General features: G+C 24.6%; 4 protein-coding genes, 1 long non-coding RNA gene and 2 other non-coding genes across 9 annotated transcripts in view; 2 read left to right on the top strand and 5 right to left on the bottom strand.

Moving 5' to 3' along the window:
- Nucleotides 1-1,334: 1,334 nt before the first annotated feature.
- LOC127291101 (uncharacterized) lies at nucleotides 1,335-3,592 on the bottom strand. 2 transcript variants are annotated; one of them, XR_007844533.1, is made up of 8 exons: nucleotides 3,356-3,592; nucleotides 3,027-3,073; nucleotides 2,670-2,729; nucleotides 2,394-2,466; nucleotides 2,156-2,208; nucleotides 1,926-1,977; nucleotides 1,639-1,718; nucleotides 1,335-1,459 (listed from the first exon to the last, which is right to left on the bottom strand). It is a non-coding gene; the product is annotated as an uncharacterized LOC127291101 (long non-coding RNA). The 2 variants fall into 2 exon arrangements; XR_007844534.1 differs by lacking the exon at nucleotides 3,027-3,073.
- LOC127291111 (small nucleolar RNA SNORD31) lies at nucleotides 2,540-2,609 on the bottom strand. The gene has a single exon (XR_007844541.1). It is a non-coding gene; the product is annotated as a small nucleolar RNA SNORD31 (small nucleolar RNA).
- Nucleotides 2,795-2,864, bottom strand: LOC127291110 (small nucleolar RNA SNORD31). The gene has a single exon (XR_007844540.1). It is a non-coding gene; the product is annotated as a small nucleolar RNA SNORD31 (small nucleolar RNA).
- A 975-nt stretch (nucleotides 3,593-4,567) lies between the features above and the next one.
- LOC127291080 (uncharacterized) lies at nucleotides 4,568-10,896 on the top strand. Its single transcript, XM_051320000.1, has 4 exons — nucleotides 4,568-7,024; nucleotides 7,229-8,392; nucleotides 9,994-10,378; nucleotides 10,448-10,896. Exons 1-4 carry the CDS (start codon nucleotides 6,504-6,506, stop codon nucleotides 10,571-10,573), a joined length of 2,196 nt encoding a protein of 731 aa, XP_051175957.1. The 5' UTR covers nucleotides 4,568-6,503; the 3' UTR covers nucleotides 10,574-10,896.
- LOC127291097 (coiled-coil domain-containing protein 124) lies at nucleotides 10,820-12,454 on the bottom strand. The gene is made up of 4 exons (XM_051320027.1): nucleotides 12,287-12,454; nucleotides 11,660-11,825; nucleotides 11,282-11,550; nucleotides 10,820-11,195 (listed from the first exon to the last, which is right to left on the bottom strand). The coding sequence occupies exons 2-4, from the start codon at nucleotides 11,816-11,818 to the stop codon at nucleotides 11,000-11,002; spliced, it is 624 nt and encodes a 207-aa protein (XP_051175984.1). The 5' UTR covers nucleotides 11,819-11,825; nucleotides 12,287-12,454; the 3' UTR covers nucleotides 10,820-10,999.
- Nucleotides 12,021-13,282, top strand: LOC127291100 (UPF0235 protein C15orf40 homolog). The gene is made up of 4 exons (XM_051320031.1): nucleotides 12,021-12,257; nucleotides 12,685-12,778; nucleotides 12,927-13,054; nucleotides 13,122-13,282. The coding sequence occupies exons 1-4, from the start codon at nucleotides 12,114-12,116 to the stop codon at nucleotides 13,209-13,211; spliced, it is 456 nt and encodes a 151-aa protein (XP_051175988.1). The 5' UTR covers nucleotides 12,021-12,113; the 3' UTR covers nucleotides 13,212-13,282.
- LOC127291092 (arrestin domain-containing protein 4) overlaps nucleotides 13,233-17,356 on the bottom strand; it is a 93,737-nt gene continuing 89,613 nt past the window's right edge. For both annotated transcript variants that reach the window (XM_051320023.1, XM_051320022.1), the window contains 5 exons: nucleotides 15,283-15,407; nucleotides 14,823-15,040; nucleotides 14,506-14,652; nucleotides 13,957-14,178; nucleotides 13,233-13,884 (listed from right to left, as the gene is read on the bottom strand). In XM_051320023.1, coding sequence (XP_051175980.1) covers nucleotides 13,693-13,884; nucleotides 13,957-14,178; nucleotides 14,506-14,652; nucleotides 14,823-15,040; nucleotides 15,283-15,304 — 801 coding nt within the window. In that variant the 5' untranslated portion in view covers nucleotides 15,305-15,407 and the 3' untranslated portion in view covers nucleotides 13,233-13,692. The remainder of the gene's footprint in view (nucleotides 13,885-13,956; nucleotides 14,179-14,505; nucleotides 14,653-14,822; nucleotides 15,041-15,282; nucleotides 15,408-17,356) is intronic.

Here is a 17,356-nt window from a genome sequence, read left to right as displayed (position 1 = left end):
TTGAAATAAATTTTTTTATTTGATTTATATAAAAAAAATTTATTTACACCAAATAAATAGGCGTGAGACAAATATACATTTATTTAATTCAAATATATATTTTTGGTTCAAATTTCTCTGGATGCAACTGTAACATTTCTTAGATTTAATAAAATCATCCCTAATTCAATTATTTATTATTCTAATTTCAGAAATTTGTAAAAAAAAAAGATTTTCTTTTAAAAAAAATTGGAATACAAATTCGTATAATATGTTAAAATCTGAATCTAAATTATAACAATAATTAAATATTCATTAAAGGGTGATTTTCAAGTACACTATGAACTTGATAAATCAAAAGATTTTAAAATATTAAAAAATATATTATTTTAATACTTATTGAATTATAAATAATTGTCATATAAATGACAATTATCGTTGAAGTTTAGTAATGATTATTTCGTGTGAAACGAAATGATTGCTGTTCAAACAAAGTAAAAGTCAAACTATTTCCTACTAGATCATTAGAAGCGATATTGTCTACTACCATTTTAAGTATGTATAAGCTACTAACACTATGATCTGCTTTAAAGAAATGTACCGTAACGAATTTTTATATTTCATTCGTCTATCGATGCGTTAATACTTATCCACAAATTTTTTTCCATTCTTTTAAAAAAAAAATTTTTAAAAAATTAAAAAATTTATATTAAGATACATATCAAAATTAAATTCGAAGAATTAGTATTAATTTATAAATTGAAACTTGTGTTCAATAATAAATTTTTGTCTTTTTAAATGCATTAAAAATTTTAATAAAAAAATTTGCAAATTTAAAACTGATTAATATATATTATATCACGTGGTTTAAATTTCATGCATAGGTGAAATTTAAGATACACTGGTCTAATAATTCTAATTTTCTATATGCAACATAGTTGAAATTTAATATTTAAAACGCATATATAGGAAAATATAAATAATTTCAAGAGGCATTTTAAAATGAACAGAGTAAATAATTCGTGATATTCAATGAAACGACTTTTAGCCCTATATTATTTTCTCACGGTCACAGGAGAAATGAAAGTGTGCACTACATATATATAAAACTTTATCAATCACAAAGATATAAATTTATAGATTTAACCGGATATGTATATTATTAAGAATCAAAGTGTTAAGATTTAAATAAATTATAATTTTCATTATCAAAATAACTATTACTAAACATAGTTTGCTAAAACGGCGATTTTTTTTTATTATTATTATTAATTAATCAATTTTTGTTAGCAGTGGTAAAAATATTGATTCAATAGTTGAAATTATATAATAAAGATGAAATAAATAAACCATAATTTATCAAGAATTAATTTATTATAGAAATATGTAATTCGTAAATCATTTCTCATAATTGTTACGAAAGTACAATATAAAATTTTTCACAAGTATTTTACAAAATGGCGAACATGGATATCCATAACTGAAAATAAACAAAATTTTTGTAAGATTACATTTAGTAATTATAAATTTAATTAATTTTTTTAAAATTAAAATTCAGAAATAAGTTAATTTCATAGAAATTCATTGCGTATATTAAAAAAGACATCACTAGAAAATTATTCAGTTGCAACATTTTTAAATTACATAAATTAAACTTACATTTATCAGAAAAAATTAATTTAGAATATTCTTCCCAGTTTGAAAAAGAAATATTCCTTCCCTTGAGTATAAATGTTGAGCTAAAACAAAAAAAAAAAAAGAAAAATTGTCATAAATAAATTTTTTTAAAAATAGAAAAAATAAAATAAATATTTTCTATTGATAATCAGTGAGGGCAAGTACGAATCATATGGTAATCATAATAGCGTATAATTTTGTAACATCATTTTGGAAAAAAAAACTATAAATAAAATCATTGCAATAATTTAATAAGCTTGGAAAATTACCTTGTTTATTGCCATTTGAATTGAAAAATATTTTCCACAGCTAGAGAACAATCTGAAAAGAAAAGTAACATAAAATCTTTGAAATAATTTTGTAAATATAATTTTATTTAAAAAAAAAATAGATCAGTTAAAAGAGTGACATCAAATATGTTCAGTCATATGCTTGTCAATTGAAATTACATCATGAATTGCCAAGAAAAATAAAAAAATAAATGAAATACAAAACTAACCATTTTCTGTTTTTTGGACTTTCATGAATGATTTGCTATTTGACTCAACAAATCTGAAATAAAAATACTCATTAGTGAAATTTGTTTTAACAATAAAAATAAATTTTAAAATAATAATAAATTTCAGATAAATGTATCACCACATTTATGTATGACAGGGATAACTAAATAGATCATCATGTAAAAAAATTAAAAATACTCGCTAATTAAAAATTTATAATTTTGGTAGGTTTTTTACCTTTTTCGTTAAACTTCGATATTCCTTGATATTTGGATCGTAGTTAAGGAATTTTAAACTCCATATCAGCTACCTGAGAAAAATTACTATTTGTTAATAATAATAATAATAATAATATATTAAAATAATAAAAAAAATATTAATAATTTTTTTCAGAATATTTCCAAACAGTCACAGAATTCAGACTGGGGCGGATGTTCTAACATCATTTAAAAAATTTCTTTTTTAATTCTGAATATATTTAACAATTTTAAAATTGTTTTTCATAATACACACCTTTTATTCTTCATGAAAATTCTCTTCATTTTCTTCTAGACTTCCATTTTGCGTAAGATTCTGAAATAAATACATTCGATTAATAAATCGTTGTTAAAAATTAAATTAAAATTATATAAAACAAAATTCTATCAGAAATTTACCAATCAGTCATAGAATTCAGACTGGGGCGGTTATTATAACATCATTTAAAAAAGAATTTAACAAGATCAAAAAAATATTACTATTTCTATTAGAAATTGAGTTTTTTTTCGATTATTGAAAGTAAGAAATGAAACAATTATTTCTAATTTTATTTACTATTGTATATGAAAGATTAACTATATATTTTTAAGGTTTTATTATAAAAAAAATCACCTTTTAAGTTTATCTTCAATAGAAATGGGGACATCCTTGCGAATTACCTTTAAAAAAAAGACAAATTTCCTTTAATTAAAAAAAACCCCCAACTATTTATCACAATAAAATAGAATCAACGATTAAATCAGAAAATGTATGTAATCATAAATTCATACGAACGAGACAAGTTTTTCATCATTAAAATTCAAATTAAAAAAAAAAATATTAAACTTTTTTTAATATTTCAATTATTTACAATTGATATTTAATATTATTTTATTAAAAAGTTATTATTTCACAAGGATGTTTATGGATTTTAATTGTTGTTGATAATGAAATTTTCTTACCTTACACGTGGTTAAAGAAAGCAAATCAATAGATTCTTAAATTTTCTTTTTTAAAACTAAATAAATTATTTTTCAAAATAAAACACTGCTGTTTAATTAAATCACTGGTTTTTATAAAAATATTATTACTTTTTAGAAAATACATTGTTTAAAAAAAAAAAAAATGTTAACACACAAAAAAAGAGAATGATGCTTTCAGCTCGAAATCCAGAAATAAAATGGACGAGAGACGCGCTTCTCTTGTATTTAAAAGGAAGTTAGTCAATATTGCCAATATAGCAACACAAAAATTACTAGAAATGTAATAGTAGCGGGAAATTTTATAAGTAATTTTTTTTTAAATGCCCCAACTGTTTTTAAATATTTCCTAGATAATAATACTTTATTATTAATTCAATAGAAATCAATTTTTTATAAATTAAGTTACAAAATTACAATTACAATTTATAATTACAATTACATAATTTATACTTACTATATTTTAAAAATTATGATCTATAATCGATTCGACTGTGAGAACTATAAACAATTTTTCATTAAAAATCTTACGAAATTCTAATTTTTTTTTATGGTTAATTTTAATAACTTCATTAATGAAACAATAATTAATTAATGGTTCTGTAATATAAATTATTAAAAATATAATATTTTTATTATATTATATTATATTATATTTTATTTAATTGTCATTATTTTTATTAAACAATTATTATTGTCTAAAGAAGATCTCCATTTTTTAGAAATAATTTAAGAATTCACATATCGTACTCGTAAAATTAAAACTATGTCACAAATTATTAGCGCGCATATAAATTTCAACTGAAAGTAATTATAATTATATTATATTTAAAATTATTAAAGCGCAAAAAAAAAAAAAAAAAATGGGGACATTGAACAGTAATTGTACCAATCAGCCCTAATATCTATTCGCATTATTTACCGTTGATCGAACGGAAATGCTTTTAGTTGAAAATATAAAGAAGTCATTAGCATGCTGCACAACAGGTAACATAAAAAACAAACCTCACTGTAAAAAATCTCACATTTCTTTTTATGTCATTCATAATAATTTTTAAATATTTTATATTAAATACAATATAATTAAAAAAAAAAAACAAGAACAATTATTGAAAAATAATCATTATCTCATTAAAGGTAATTAATCATAATTTCTTTTCTTATTAAAAAAATCTTTTACAAAAAAATAACTGTAAATTTAATAGGTTTTTGGGTCTTTTTCAAGAGGGTTACATACAATATATTATAATATCGTAAAGAGGGAGGGGGGAAGAAAACCAGGTAGTGGGAAAAAAAGAAGGGAGGGGGGATTGGGCCCCACCTGATCTAACCAGACTAAGAACCATGGTTTTCTATATGGCTGCCGTGATCTTAAGAATATAAACGTCGATCGTTCTTTCAACGCGTTTACATAAATTTAAAAAAAAATAATCATTTCTTATTGTACAATAAGAAAAAAATAAATAAATAAAAAAACGTTCACAGAGGTTGGAAAAAATGTGGTCAAAATTAAAAATTTTTAAAACTGATTTAAAATGTGATTGTGTAAATATCGCGAAATTAAAGTTTTTAATTTCCCAGTGTAAAATTATAAGTGTGCATAGTGCATAATGCAGAAATTCCTTTGTCACTTTCTGATAACATAATCTTTCAAACGACACAATTTCCTGTCTCATCATATATTGTAAAATCGATTTTTATTTTTTATGAAAAAAAAAGGAATGAGAATATCGAAGGGAAAGGATTTCAGAGAAAGAATAGAAAAGAATATAGAAAAAGGATAAGGATTTAGATAAAGGAGGAGGTTTAGAAGAGGATTGAAAAGAAAAAAAATGGTACAAAAAAAAAGGATTAAATAGAAAAAAAATTGAAAGAGTACAAAAATAATAATTTTGCTAACTTTTGTATTGAAAAACAAGATTAAGAAACTGAACTGATTCTAAATAGAAAATTTCCCCAAAAAGAAGAAAATTAAGAAACGAAATTTTTTTTTTCGAAAATAATGAAAAAGAATAATAAGAGTTAAATAGATACAAAATTGAGAAAAAAAAAGTAATAAAAATTTTGATTTTTATTAAAAAATTTCAAATGCTAATGAAAATAAAGTGGAAAAAATTGTTGAGAAACAGGGAATGTAAACATTTAAAGTTGAGCGACCCTGTACGGTGCAACAAGTGGTACTCGTTAACTATATATATATATATATAGCGGAGTAAAAAAAGCTCTAGATATAATTTAACGTTGAATAATAGCCTCCTCACATCGTCGACGATTGGCACTTGGGAAACAAGAGAGAAGTGACGAGAAGAGCAATTGTGCCAAAACGTCAAAAGGTCGTCGAGCAGATGATATTTGCTGTCGCGTCACGCCAACGCGCGCGTGTGATTCACACACAATTTCCGCACCTGTATAATTTTTATTATTATTCTTTTCTTTTATCCCAGTGAACAAATACTCATTAAATATCTAAAGAGACAATTTTGAAAAAATGCATCATTTTTTTTTTTTTTTTTTTGTAAATATTGTAAGACAAAAAGTTTCCAAGACTGAGACATTTTTCAATAGTTCATAATTATTAATCTACCAAAAAAAAAAACCCTTCGCCTCTGATACAAAGAAATTGAAGAAAAAAATATAGAAATTTAAACACAAAAAGAAGCGAACCAAAAAAAGAAATAGAAAAAACTACTTAAAAACTTTTACTTTAATAATTATATTGTAAATAAAAATTGGATAATAAATTCTCAATCTTTGTTGAATTGAATGAGGCATCGTAGCGTGAATGGGGAGAGCATGCGTAACGTTATAATACTTTCGTTTTTTCCAGTTCTTCCCAAGAGCCGTACTCGAAAAGCGCGCGATAGTCTTTTATTCCTCCTAATAATAACCGGTCAAGGCTGATTTTTATACAAGAATTTAGAAAACAAAAAAAAAACTAAATTGAAAAAATTTGAATATAAAAAAAAATTATGATAAAATAAAAAATGATATAAAAATATTGAAGAATATTTCAAATGCTGAAGAAGATTGGAATTTTTTTTTCCAATGAGAACAATTTCTAGTCCAGTAGGAAGTTTATGATCCTTGACAAAAAAATATTACAAAAAAAAAAAAAAAAAAAATTCGAAGAATGGAGAGTGAAACAGGCCCACCACCGTGGTATTCAAAATGCTTTGAATATTTACGTAATCGAAATCGTATTAGTCCTGGAAATGTGGAATTATCTGATTGTGATTTTTTTATAGTTGAATCTAAAAGAACATTAAGAATATTGAGACCCACATTGAAAAGTGGTAAATTTTATGAAAATACCGATCATGAACGACCTGAATCGTTGAATGATAATTTTTTTTCCCGTTGGTCAAGAAGACCACATCCATCAGGAAATTGTCGATGTTCATTTCGACAACAATGGAATAATCGAGTGAGCACCACTGAGGAAGAAATAATATCTGCTGAAATTAATCGAATTAGAACAAGTCTTTGTGAGGCAAAAACTGGTGAGGAAATTGCCGAAATTGAAAAACGTGTTTCATTAACATTGGAAAATTTACGTGTCACCAATGATGAACAACAACAAAAAATTAGAGATGAAAAAATTTTCGATAAAGATGTGTCTGTTAAAAATAAAATTGTCCGCGATTTAGAAAGGTAATTTAAATTTTCATTTATTTTTTTCTAATAAAAACTCAATTTAGAGACCATTATGTTTATGACCCGTATGTAAATTATGTAATATTTATGTAATTGCATATTCAGTGTAATAAAATTGTATATACAAAAATATTTCTTATGCTATAAAGAATTTTTTAATTTTATTTTAAAAATAATCCATTTTTTTTTTACAATTTTCAGTTACATAAATGACCTTCTGGAGGAGATTATGAGCGACACGATCAAGTTCATATCCGAGGCTGGGAATTCTCTTGACAGGAAATTAAGATCTAATGAAGATAAACATTGTGAAAAAAAAACAATGGTACAAAATTCTCAGACAAAAATAATCAATAATTTTGAGATCAATTTTGCGTTTCCTGATGAAAAAATGGAAATAACAACATCTAATGATGGTTACGTGAATCCGGCATTTGATGGCACAACACGTGAACCCGATGCTTTAAATTTTTATCTACGTCGTCAACTTGGCACGGAAATTATTCTCGAACAATTGGATTGCATTGATTCGGGAATAAATAGCGTTGAAACTGTGGAATTGCAACAGGAACAGGAACCAAGCTTAGAGGAATCTCTATTGGAAATTATTGACGCAAAATTGGGAAGAACATCAATAAATGGCAATAAAAATTGGGACGAATTGGAAAATATTACAAATTTAAAAGATTCGGAGAATTTAGAAAAAAATAGAGAAACTTTTATAAAAGATGAAAAAACCCAAAGTATTGAAAAGGAAATTTCCGCAATAAAAAAGACTGAAATCTTAGAAAAATCAATTGATAATGTAGATTCACTACAAGAGGATTTTCGCGAATTTGAAGATCATGTGGATGATGAAAGTTTTGAGAGGCTTCGATTAGAATTTAAGGAAAGTACAAGTACTCCAAAGGCAAAAACAAAACGAATTACAGCATTCAAGGATAAATTAATAAGTCATTTAAATAGTTCAAATAAAAATAATCAATCACTAAAGAATTCATCGTCAAATCTTTCACTTGAATTAAAAGACTATAATAAAAATTGGTCCAACTTTGAAGTGCCGTCAAATTCATTTTGTCAAGATCCAAATGATTTTGTTGTTTTTCGAAGAAATCGAAAACCAACAATTGTTTTTATTCATGGTTTTGGTTCATCAGCGGAAATTTTTTCACATCAATTGGAATATTTTTCAAATTTAGGTTATCCTTGTATAGCACCCGATCTATTGGGTCATGGTATGAGTTCTGCATCTAATCGATCTGGAGATTATCATTTTGAAAAATTATTACAAGATTTGGATTTAGTTTTACATCATTATGCATTTAAACCTGAACAAAAATGCGTATTAGTTGCACACAACTATGGGTGAGTTTCAAATTATTATTTATTTATTCAATAAAAAAAAAATAAAATGCTTGTTATAATAATTAAAAACAATCAATTTTGTTCCAAGTCATAAATTGCTTATAAAAAAAAAAATGAATTTTTGAAGAATAGAAAAATGTGCTCTATTAAACGTATATTTAATTAAAAAAGAAGAAATATAATATTATCTTTGGTATACAATATTGAATCTGAATTTTGCGGAAAAAGAAAAAGTTTAAAGAATTTTTAAAGCATAATGCACAGATAATAGTAAATTATTCCAAAAGATAAAAATCTACTCGTAAAACTAATTATTTTGACGTCATGGTAAAAATTTCCACTTTCGCGAGTTTCAAGCGTAAAAAGTTACACGTAAACTCACTTTAAAATTGATACAAAGACGGATAATGAAATTGTAACCCATTTCTATTTGTAAATTTATTTTTCCAAGAAGTGCAATTCACTATATATATGTATAAAATATTATTTTTACATGCTTTCTATTTTCAAGAAAATTGCAAAAATATCAAACAAATTTTAATTAAATTAATTTTTAAATTGATTTACAATTGAGATGTTATATTAAAAAATATTCTTTTTCGATTGAATTTTTAAAACCGGTATTCCAAACTGGCTATATAAGGTTAAATTTTTTCTACTGTGAATTAAAATAAAAATATCCAAATTTACTATCAACTATTTTATACATGTATATCTATTAATAATTGAAAATATTATTTTTGAATATTAATAATAATTATTTAAAAGTCGAGTTATAAAAATATTTATCTTACTAAATTTTTGATATTCATTAATTTAATATTTGAAAAAATTTAAAAATCTCTTATTGCTAAATTTAAAAAAAAGAAATGTCAAACCAGTTGTTTAATGTTAAAAGAACTGGTTTGAAAGTTATAAGCTGTTTATGTAAATTAAGTCATAATTTTCATGAAAATAAACTGCCATCAACAATTTATGATTATATCAATAATATACTTTCTCTTTAAAATATATACTGATATCAATGAAAGTGTTTTTCTTTTTTTTTTCTCACACAATTTGACATTTTTCCAAAAAAAAAAGAAAAAAATCTATTCGCATATTCATTTGTTCAAAAATTGAAGGTGTAATTTAATTTGTAGTAATTTTAAATTTTTTGCGAGAGTTGACAATCTTATCTAGGAGAAAAGAAAAAAAAAATTTGCAATGAGTTTCTAACGAAGGTGTGTCTGTTATACATATAAATATTCAATAAAAGAGAAAATTTTCTCTCATTATTCAGAATAAAAATTATTTCTATTTATTAATAAATAGAAACAGATTTTGAAAAAATATTTAATTATTTTTTCTAATGTTAAAAAAAGAATTTTATGAAAATGGAACATTGAAACCTTATTGAAAAAAAATGATGAATTAAAATACTGTTTTAGAAATTACTTTGCTAGATGAGACCTACGCTTCTTGTAATTTCAATGAAAGAGACAATGAATCCTATTTATTCTCAATTAATTATTGCAACATAAATGTCTTGTGGGTCGAAGCAGTAGTCATGTGATTAATAAAATGATACTCACGCGCAAACATTTTTTTTTTTTTTCTAGATGTAGCTTTGCAACGGCCTTGGCCTGTAAATATGAGAGCAGCATTCATCAATTGGTGTTAATATCTGGTGGTGGACCAACACCATTGGCACCACCAAGTAATGAAACTGCTGGACATTGTTGTCTAAGGGCAATGCTCACACCATTTCTTGTTTGTGGACTTCATCGTGATATTTTGTATTCAGCAAGGGGACGTCAACATCCTTATTGTGGTTTTGAAGAATCAGAGGAACAATGGCCCTCACATATGAAATACGTATTAAAAGGAATGTCATGGCCGGAAGGTGACTACGTATTCCATAGAAGGATATGTACGCCAACTCTTTTGATACATGGACTCAGGGATAATAAAGTGTCACTCGTTCAAGAATGTCAAATGGAACGAGTAAGTTATTAATTATTCTTCAAAAAAATTATTGTCAAATTAAAATCCAAAAAAATTTTTTTTTTTCAGACCATGATCAAGGCATTTCTCGAAGCATTGCCATCGGCCGGACATATACCAATGACTGACTGTCCAAATCAAATAAATCACATGATCCACTGTTTCATAGACCTCTGGAAGAATAAAAGATGGTGACAAAAGTGCAATGAAAAAAAAAAGTGAAAAAGAACAATTTAAAATTAAGTACTTGATAAATTATTTTTTTTAAAAGACTTTTCATCGAAAGAAAATCCTTGTAGATAGATAGATTGTAGACATTTTTTTTGTACATTCTGATATAATACTCTTTTTTTAATTTTCTTTACAAGCGCTCTGAGTCCATTTTTCCACTGCCAAATTTCCACAATTTTTGAATTTGTTAAAAAAAAGAAATCTAGTGCGCACGGTTGTACCAAAGTGTATATTGACTTTACAGCACCGAGTAATAAATTATTAATTTACAAAAGAAAAAAAAAAAATGAGTTTAAATTATTTAAAAATTACTCCCTTAGGATAATATAACCTGAGTCAATATAATAATTTCAAAATAAGAAAATTCAGTCGTTTTTATATGCACAATAGTTAGCTATTAATAAGTCTTTGATTAAGTGGATTTTCCGGAGATTTCATCCATTCTTTTCTTAATATTTGTTTTAATTGGCTAAGTCTTAATGTTGGATTTTGATCTTTTATTATTGGCATCATTTTCTCTTCAAAAGCAGTGTATGCTGCTTTCATTCTTCTTTCGGGATGTTTATCCACTTCGGGGGATTTTACACTGTAAATTATTTTTTTTTTAATATTAAATTCTTGATAATTAATAATTTAATTAAGAAATTTGAATTTTTTTTTTTTTTCATTTACCTCAATACAGAAAGTGCTTCGTCAATTCCATGTGCTGTTTCACCCTCAAGAATAATTCTATTCAAATTTTCTTCAATTGGTTTTTCCTCTTCTTTTTTCTTCATTACCACTTGATTACGTTTTTCAGTTTCTGCCATTATTTCAGCTCGAGTGACTTTTGCCAAAGGTTGTTTTCCACCGACTTTAATGGAAGATATTTCCTTTTCTAAAAGCGCTTTGACCTCTGCTTTCTTTTGTAACTGTTCTTGACGTTTTTTCTCTGTTTCTTCCTAATGATAAAAACGATAAAATAATTTTAAAATAATTTTGTTTCAGTATTTCAAAAATTCGCACTATTAATTCTTCGATAATTTAAAATTTTTTTTTAAATTTTTATACCTGTTTTTGTTTCTTTTTTAATAATTGTTTATCGTCATCTTTCCATGCTCTATCTTCAGCTTCTTGAGCTTTTCTTGTATTTTCAGCTTCTTTAACAGCAGCTTTTCGAGCGCGAGCTACTACAGCTTTGCTGTTTTCGCCAACAAATTTTTTAGGCATGATTAGTCTAAAAAAATATTAATTTTTTAATTTAAATATAGCCACCACTAAAATCATAAATAAATTTACAAAATCTATTTTTTTTTTTAATTTAAAGTTTATGAAAATGTATTTATTTAAAATAAAAATAAATAAAATATTTAAAATTGAAAAATTTTCGCGCTCAAAATGATGTGTTGGTAACACTGGTGTACATGCGAAGTAGTAAAAAAAATATGTTGAAGAGGTTAAGACAAAATAATAAATACAATTTTCCCTTTAATACACTTTAAAGGCATAAAGAAAATATGATTGTATGAGAAAAAAAAATGACTCAATGTTAATTTTAAGAAAACAATTAATTTTTAATGTAAAAAAAGTTTCAAATTTTCAAATAGTGAAAGAAATGTCAAAGATGGGAGCAAAGAAAAATAGAAAGCCTGAATCAACAAAAATTGAGGTATATCAAAAATTAATTTTTCTACTTACAAGTAATAATTTTTTTTTAATGTCGATTATAATATTATTTTCAATTATAATCATCTATTTAAATAAAAATTTTGCATTTTCCACAAAATACTATATATCTTTTCTCAGGAATATGATGACTTGAGATTGAGAAACATTACCAACAATTGTCAGGCGTACCAATATCTTAAAATTAAATTTCACTTTCGTGAGCGGGGGGCTTATATTGATTTAATAAAAATGTATTTAAATTCTATTTTTAAAATAATTTTATTTTTATAAAATATTATAGAGAAAATAAATGATTTTAATGAAAAAAACAACTTTTTTCAATAGAAATACTTTTTTTTTTTTAAATAAATAGATTATTTCATTTAATTTTTAAAATATTTTATTTTAAAATTGAAAAAAATTTTCAGACAATACCTCAAGGACCAATTTCTCTCGAAAAAGATGGAACAATATCAATTAAAATTAAAGCGAAACCAGGTGCGAAACATAATGGTATAACAGGTGAGTGGTAAAATTAAAAATTAATTTCCCTTAGTTGAAAAAAATTGCAATATTAATATTAATATTAAATTAAATAATTAATAAATAATTAATTATTAATTAATATTAATTAAATTAATAAAAAAAAATTGCAATATTATTATTACAGATATATCCGAAGAAGGTGTGGGAGTTTCCATATCAGCTCCACCAGTTGAAGGTAGTGCGAATACTGAACTCGTAAAATATATGGCATCTATTTTGAATTTAAAAAAATCAGATGTTTCCCTCGATAAGGTAGAATTTTTAATTAAATTTTAATTCCTCAAATTCTTTTTTTAAAATCAAATTTTTGTTTTTTTAGGGATGTCGAAGTCGTCAAAAGAAGATTCTCATTTCCGGTTCTAATATAGAAAATATAATGGAAAAATTAAAGGAAGAAATGAAAAGTTAATTTTTAATTAATAACTTCTCATTAATGTACAATTATTTTATTATTATTATTAATCACATTGACATTTAGAATTCACATTTTCTTGCATACAATTTAAAGAGCATTTGTCACATAAATTCTAGGGACACTCATTTATCCACTAATTATATGGCAGTTTTTTGTTCATTTTTTTATAAACAAATATAAATGAGGTATAAACATTAAAAATTCAATATTGGTTCAATAAAAAGATTAACCTTTTATAAAGGAGCCACAGAAAATTATAAGGTATTAAAATAAGCTGCAATGTTTATTATTTTAATCCAATTTTGTTTATTTTAATACCAAAATGGATTAAAATAATAAGCGTTGCAGCTTATTTTAATGCCTTTTAATTTTCTGTGAGAATATTATTTTATGAAATCTTATCATCTATAAAAGACGCGAGTACAATTGACTTTGCTGAAGCTTTTATAATGTCGAGTATAGTAATTTTTTTTTTTTATTCTTGAATTTCAAAAGCCTTGTCATCGAGCCAAGGTCTAAAAATTGGTAGAGTCGATGGATAATGAGCTCCTCTTTTTGATGGAGCTGTTCCCGCTGGAGCTCCCTCCTGTCTCAAAGGATATGTGGCAAGGACAATGGGAATCTGCAGTTTTATTTCCTTATCCAGACTCTTTGGACTTATAACGAACTGCGAATACATTTTTTTTTTTTTTTAAATTAATATTTTTATATTATTCGCTAAATTGTTTATTTTACTCACATAAACGTGATAAAGAATGTTAATTAGATGGCAGCCTCTTAAATTTGTGGGTGGCAAAGGTGGAACGTACATTTGTTCATTTAACCATTCTTCACCCTCACCTGGACGAATTTTCCCTCTGGAAACACTGGCGAGTTCACGTGTTTCACTCGCTAGTACTTTACCCCTACATAAATATTGAATTGTTTCAGTGAGCGACGCTTTCGTTGACTTCATTGTCACCTGAGGAAATGATCATTTCTTTTTTATATACACACTGAGAAAAATATGCTATTGAATCAACAGCAATTCTGCCAAAGGTATAAAAATTATTGATTCAAAAGCATATGCTTTAAAAATTGGAAAAAATATTTTATAGATTCTATAGCATGCTTTTGAATCAATAATTTTTATACCTTTGGCAAAAATGCTATTGATTCAATTGCATATTTTTCTCAATAAATTATAATGAAAAATAAAGGAAATGATTTATGAATTATTTTGACATTATTTTGCCAAGAATGTAAATATTGTGAGAGGTGTGTGTATAATAGATGAACACACACACACCTTGCTGCGATTGCTGACAGTAGCTGAAATACCAATGGTTTCACCAGGGACATATCCACCTCTATCTAAGCTCACTCTACAGAATACAGGTCCACTTGAGACACAAGATACACCTACGCGTTGTTCAACCTCTAATCTTGCCGGTTGCTGCACATAAATATTACACAATGAATATAATATGTATACTCTCTAACTATACATCATCTTTCACTCGTTATATAATTCAACAAATTTTTTTTTCCCAACCATTCTTTTTTTTTAGAAAGGAATTTTTTTCGGAAAATTGAAAAACTAAATAATTAAAAAAAATAACTCACGGCTAAAATTGGTGGTTCGAGATTTAGATCAATTGGATTCATGACAATGAACACCTGTTGATTTTTGTGAGTCAATCCACCGGGTTCTCTGAGAGCGGCTTTACAATAATACTGAACCCAACCATTTTTCCCAAGAAATGTTGAAGGTAATCCTAATGGTAATCCTAATTTAAAAGGAAAACTGTGAATTCCAGGTGACAATATAGAAGGTCCCTCACCTGTATCATGTTAATAAGAAAAAGTTGCATCATTATGCTGCTCGCGTCACGCTTTTCCTATATACAATAACCGAGATTAATTACCGCAAGAGGTATATTGAAAGTAAACTTTGGAATTCCAGTTGGAAAAAAAATTCAATAAAATAACAAATTTATTGTTTTCATTAGAATTAATTAATTATTAATTATTAATTAAATAACTGCTTTTAATAATAAGAAAAGATTTTTTATTTTTTAATTACCTGGGTCTCCCAAAAGTCTCATTCGAAAGTCAATATAATTTTCCTTATCGTAAATTCTTTCGGAGCGATGACTTCGAACTCTGACAACTCCTTCTCCGATAACGTGAAAATGCAAACCCGATACACTAAAAAAAAAATTCCAATAAATATTGTACCTAATTTTACGATTTTAAAATTATTTTCGAAATTTAATGCAATTCTGCACTGAAAAAAAAAAGAAAAATAATTATTCTATTCAAATACCCGATTAATTATGACTATTAGCAAATAAATATTTAATTGAATAAAATAATTTTTATTTCAATTAAATAAATTATATTTCAACCAATAATTTCTTTATTTGAAATAAATATCATCTCAAATAATAATTATTTGATACAAAATAATGGACAACCCAAATAATATTTATTTGATACAAGTAAATATTTATTTGATACAAGTAAATATTTCTTTGATACAAGTAAATATTTATTTGATACAAGTAAATATTTCTTTGATACAAGTAAATATTTATTTGATACAAGTAAATATTTCTTTGATACAAGTAAATATTTATTTGATACAAGTAAATATTTATTTGATACAAGTAAATATTTATTTGATACAAATAAATATTTATTTGATAATAGTCAAAGTAATCGAGTATTTGAATCAAATAAAAAAAAATTTTTTTTCCAGTGTGATAAAATGTAATTATTACTACTGCAAAGCCAATCCTTCAAATATAAATTCTCTAAATTTCCCAGCATCTCCGATATCTAATAACTATATAATAATTATACATTCTTCATTTCAAGAATTTTTAAAATACATTTAAAAAGTTTTTAAACGTTTTAAAACGTTGTAAATTTGAAGAGAGCTGATTTTTTTTATAATATTGTTATAAATAATAAAATAAATAAATTAATAAACTCATAAAATATTGAAAAATAATAATAAAAAGGAGAATTGAAAAAATTCAGCATTTGAATATATGAGAGGAATACAAATGTCATAATTTTGCGTTTCCTTTCGCTCACATTTACATATTTGAGACAATGAAATTTGTTTTTAAATTTTTTAACCTCGAAAACAAACTTAAATTGAATCACTTAAAATAAATAATAATAATAATAATAATAATAATAATAATAATAATAATAATAATAATAATAATAATAATAATAATAATAATAATAATAATAATAATAATAATAATAATAATAATAATATATACACGCAATAAAAATCTTCACCTAGAACAGCGATATATTTAACTAAAACAGGGAAAGTTTTCGCTATTCTAGAGAAATATTTCATTGTTCCAGAGAAACTTATCGCTGTTTCAGCTGAAGATTTTTTTTTGCGTTTATCATAATAATTTTACGTGGAAAAAAAAAATTCTTCTAATTCATATATAGTTATAAACAAATAGCTGTATACAATAAACATTAATTATTCGAAATAATTAAACGTATTGTATGTTATAAACAAATTTATTAATATTTAATAAAGAATTTTTCAATTAGAATTTCAAATAATATTATCTTTTATATTTATAATTAATTCTGGTGACCTCATGAAACTATTTTTATTGAAATAAAATATTCATATCTTATTCTCGCAAATAGAAAAATCAATGACAGACATCAATTAAGTTTGCATACAATCAGATGAAAATTCGCTAGTAAAATTATATGAAATGAATCTTGATTAAAAAAAAAAAAAAAAGAAAAGGCTTATTATAAATTATAATTTTTTTTCTCATTAAAAGAAAATAAATTTTGATGCTTCAAAAAAAAAATCGAATTTTTTTTTTTAAAGAAAAATCTCCATCTGTTCTATTTTAATTGAATTCTATACATAAAGAGATTTTTCAATTTTTCAAGGTCTCAAGATGTAACAAAATGTGGGAGGCATATATCCAAAATAGAATTAATTTAAAATTTAACTGGTCCGATAACTTTCTAAATATTACATACAATTTATCAGCTTTCATTTATATAAACTTTTTTTAAAAAAAAAAAAATAATATCGGAAAATGCTATTTTATTACATAACAAATTTATTTGAAATATATTTAAATATCGATTTT

The sequence above is a fragment of the Leptopilina boulardi genome, unplaced genomic scaffold, assembly GCF_019393585.1.
Source record: "Leptopilina boulardi isolate dan_hultmark-lab unplaced genomic scaffold, ZJU_Lbou_2.1 LbouV2_123, whole genome shotgun sequence".
Taxonomy (NCBI): Eukaryota; Metazoa; Arthropoda; class Insecta; order Hymenoptera; family Figitidae; genus Leptopilina; species Leptopilina boulardi.
Note: the sequence above shows the minus strand (reverse complement) of the source record. Positions and strands in the feature narration are given on the sequence as shown.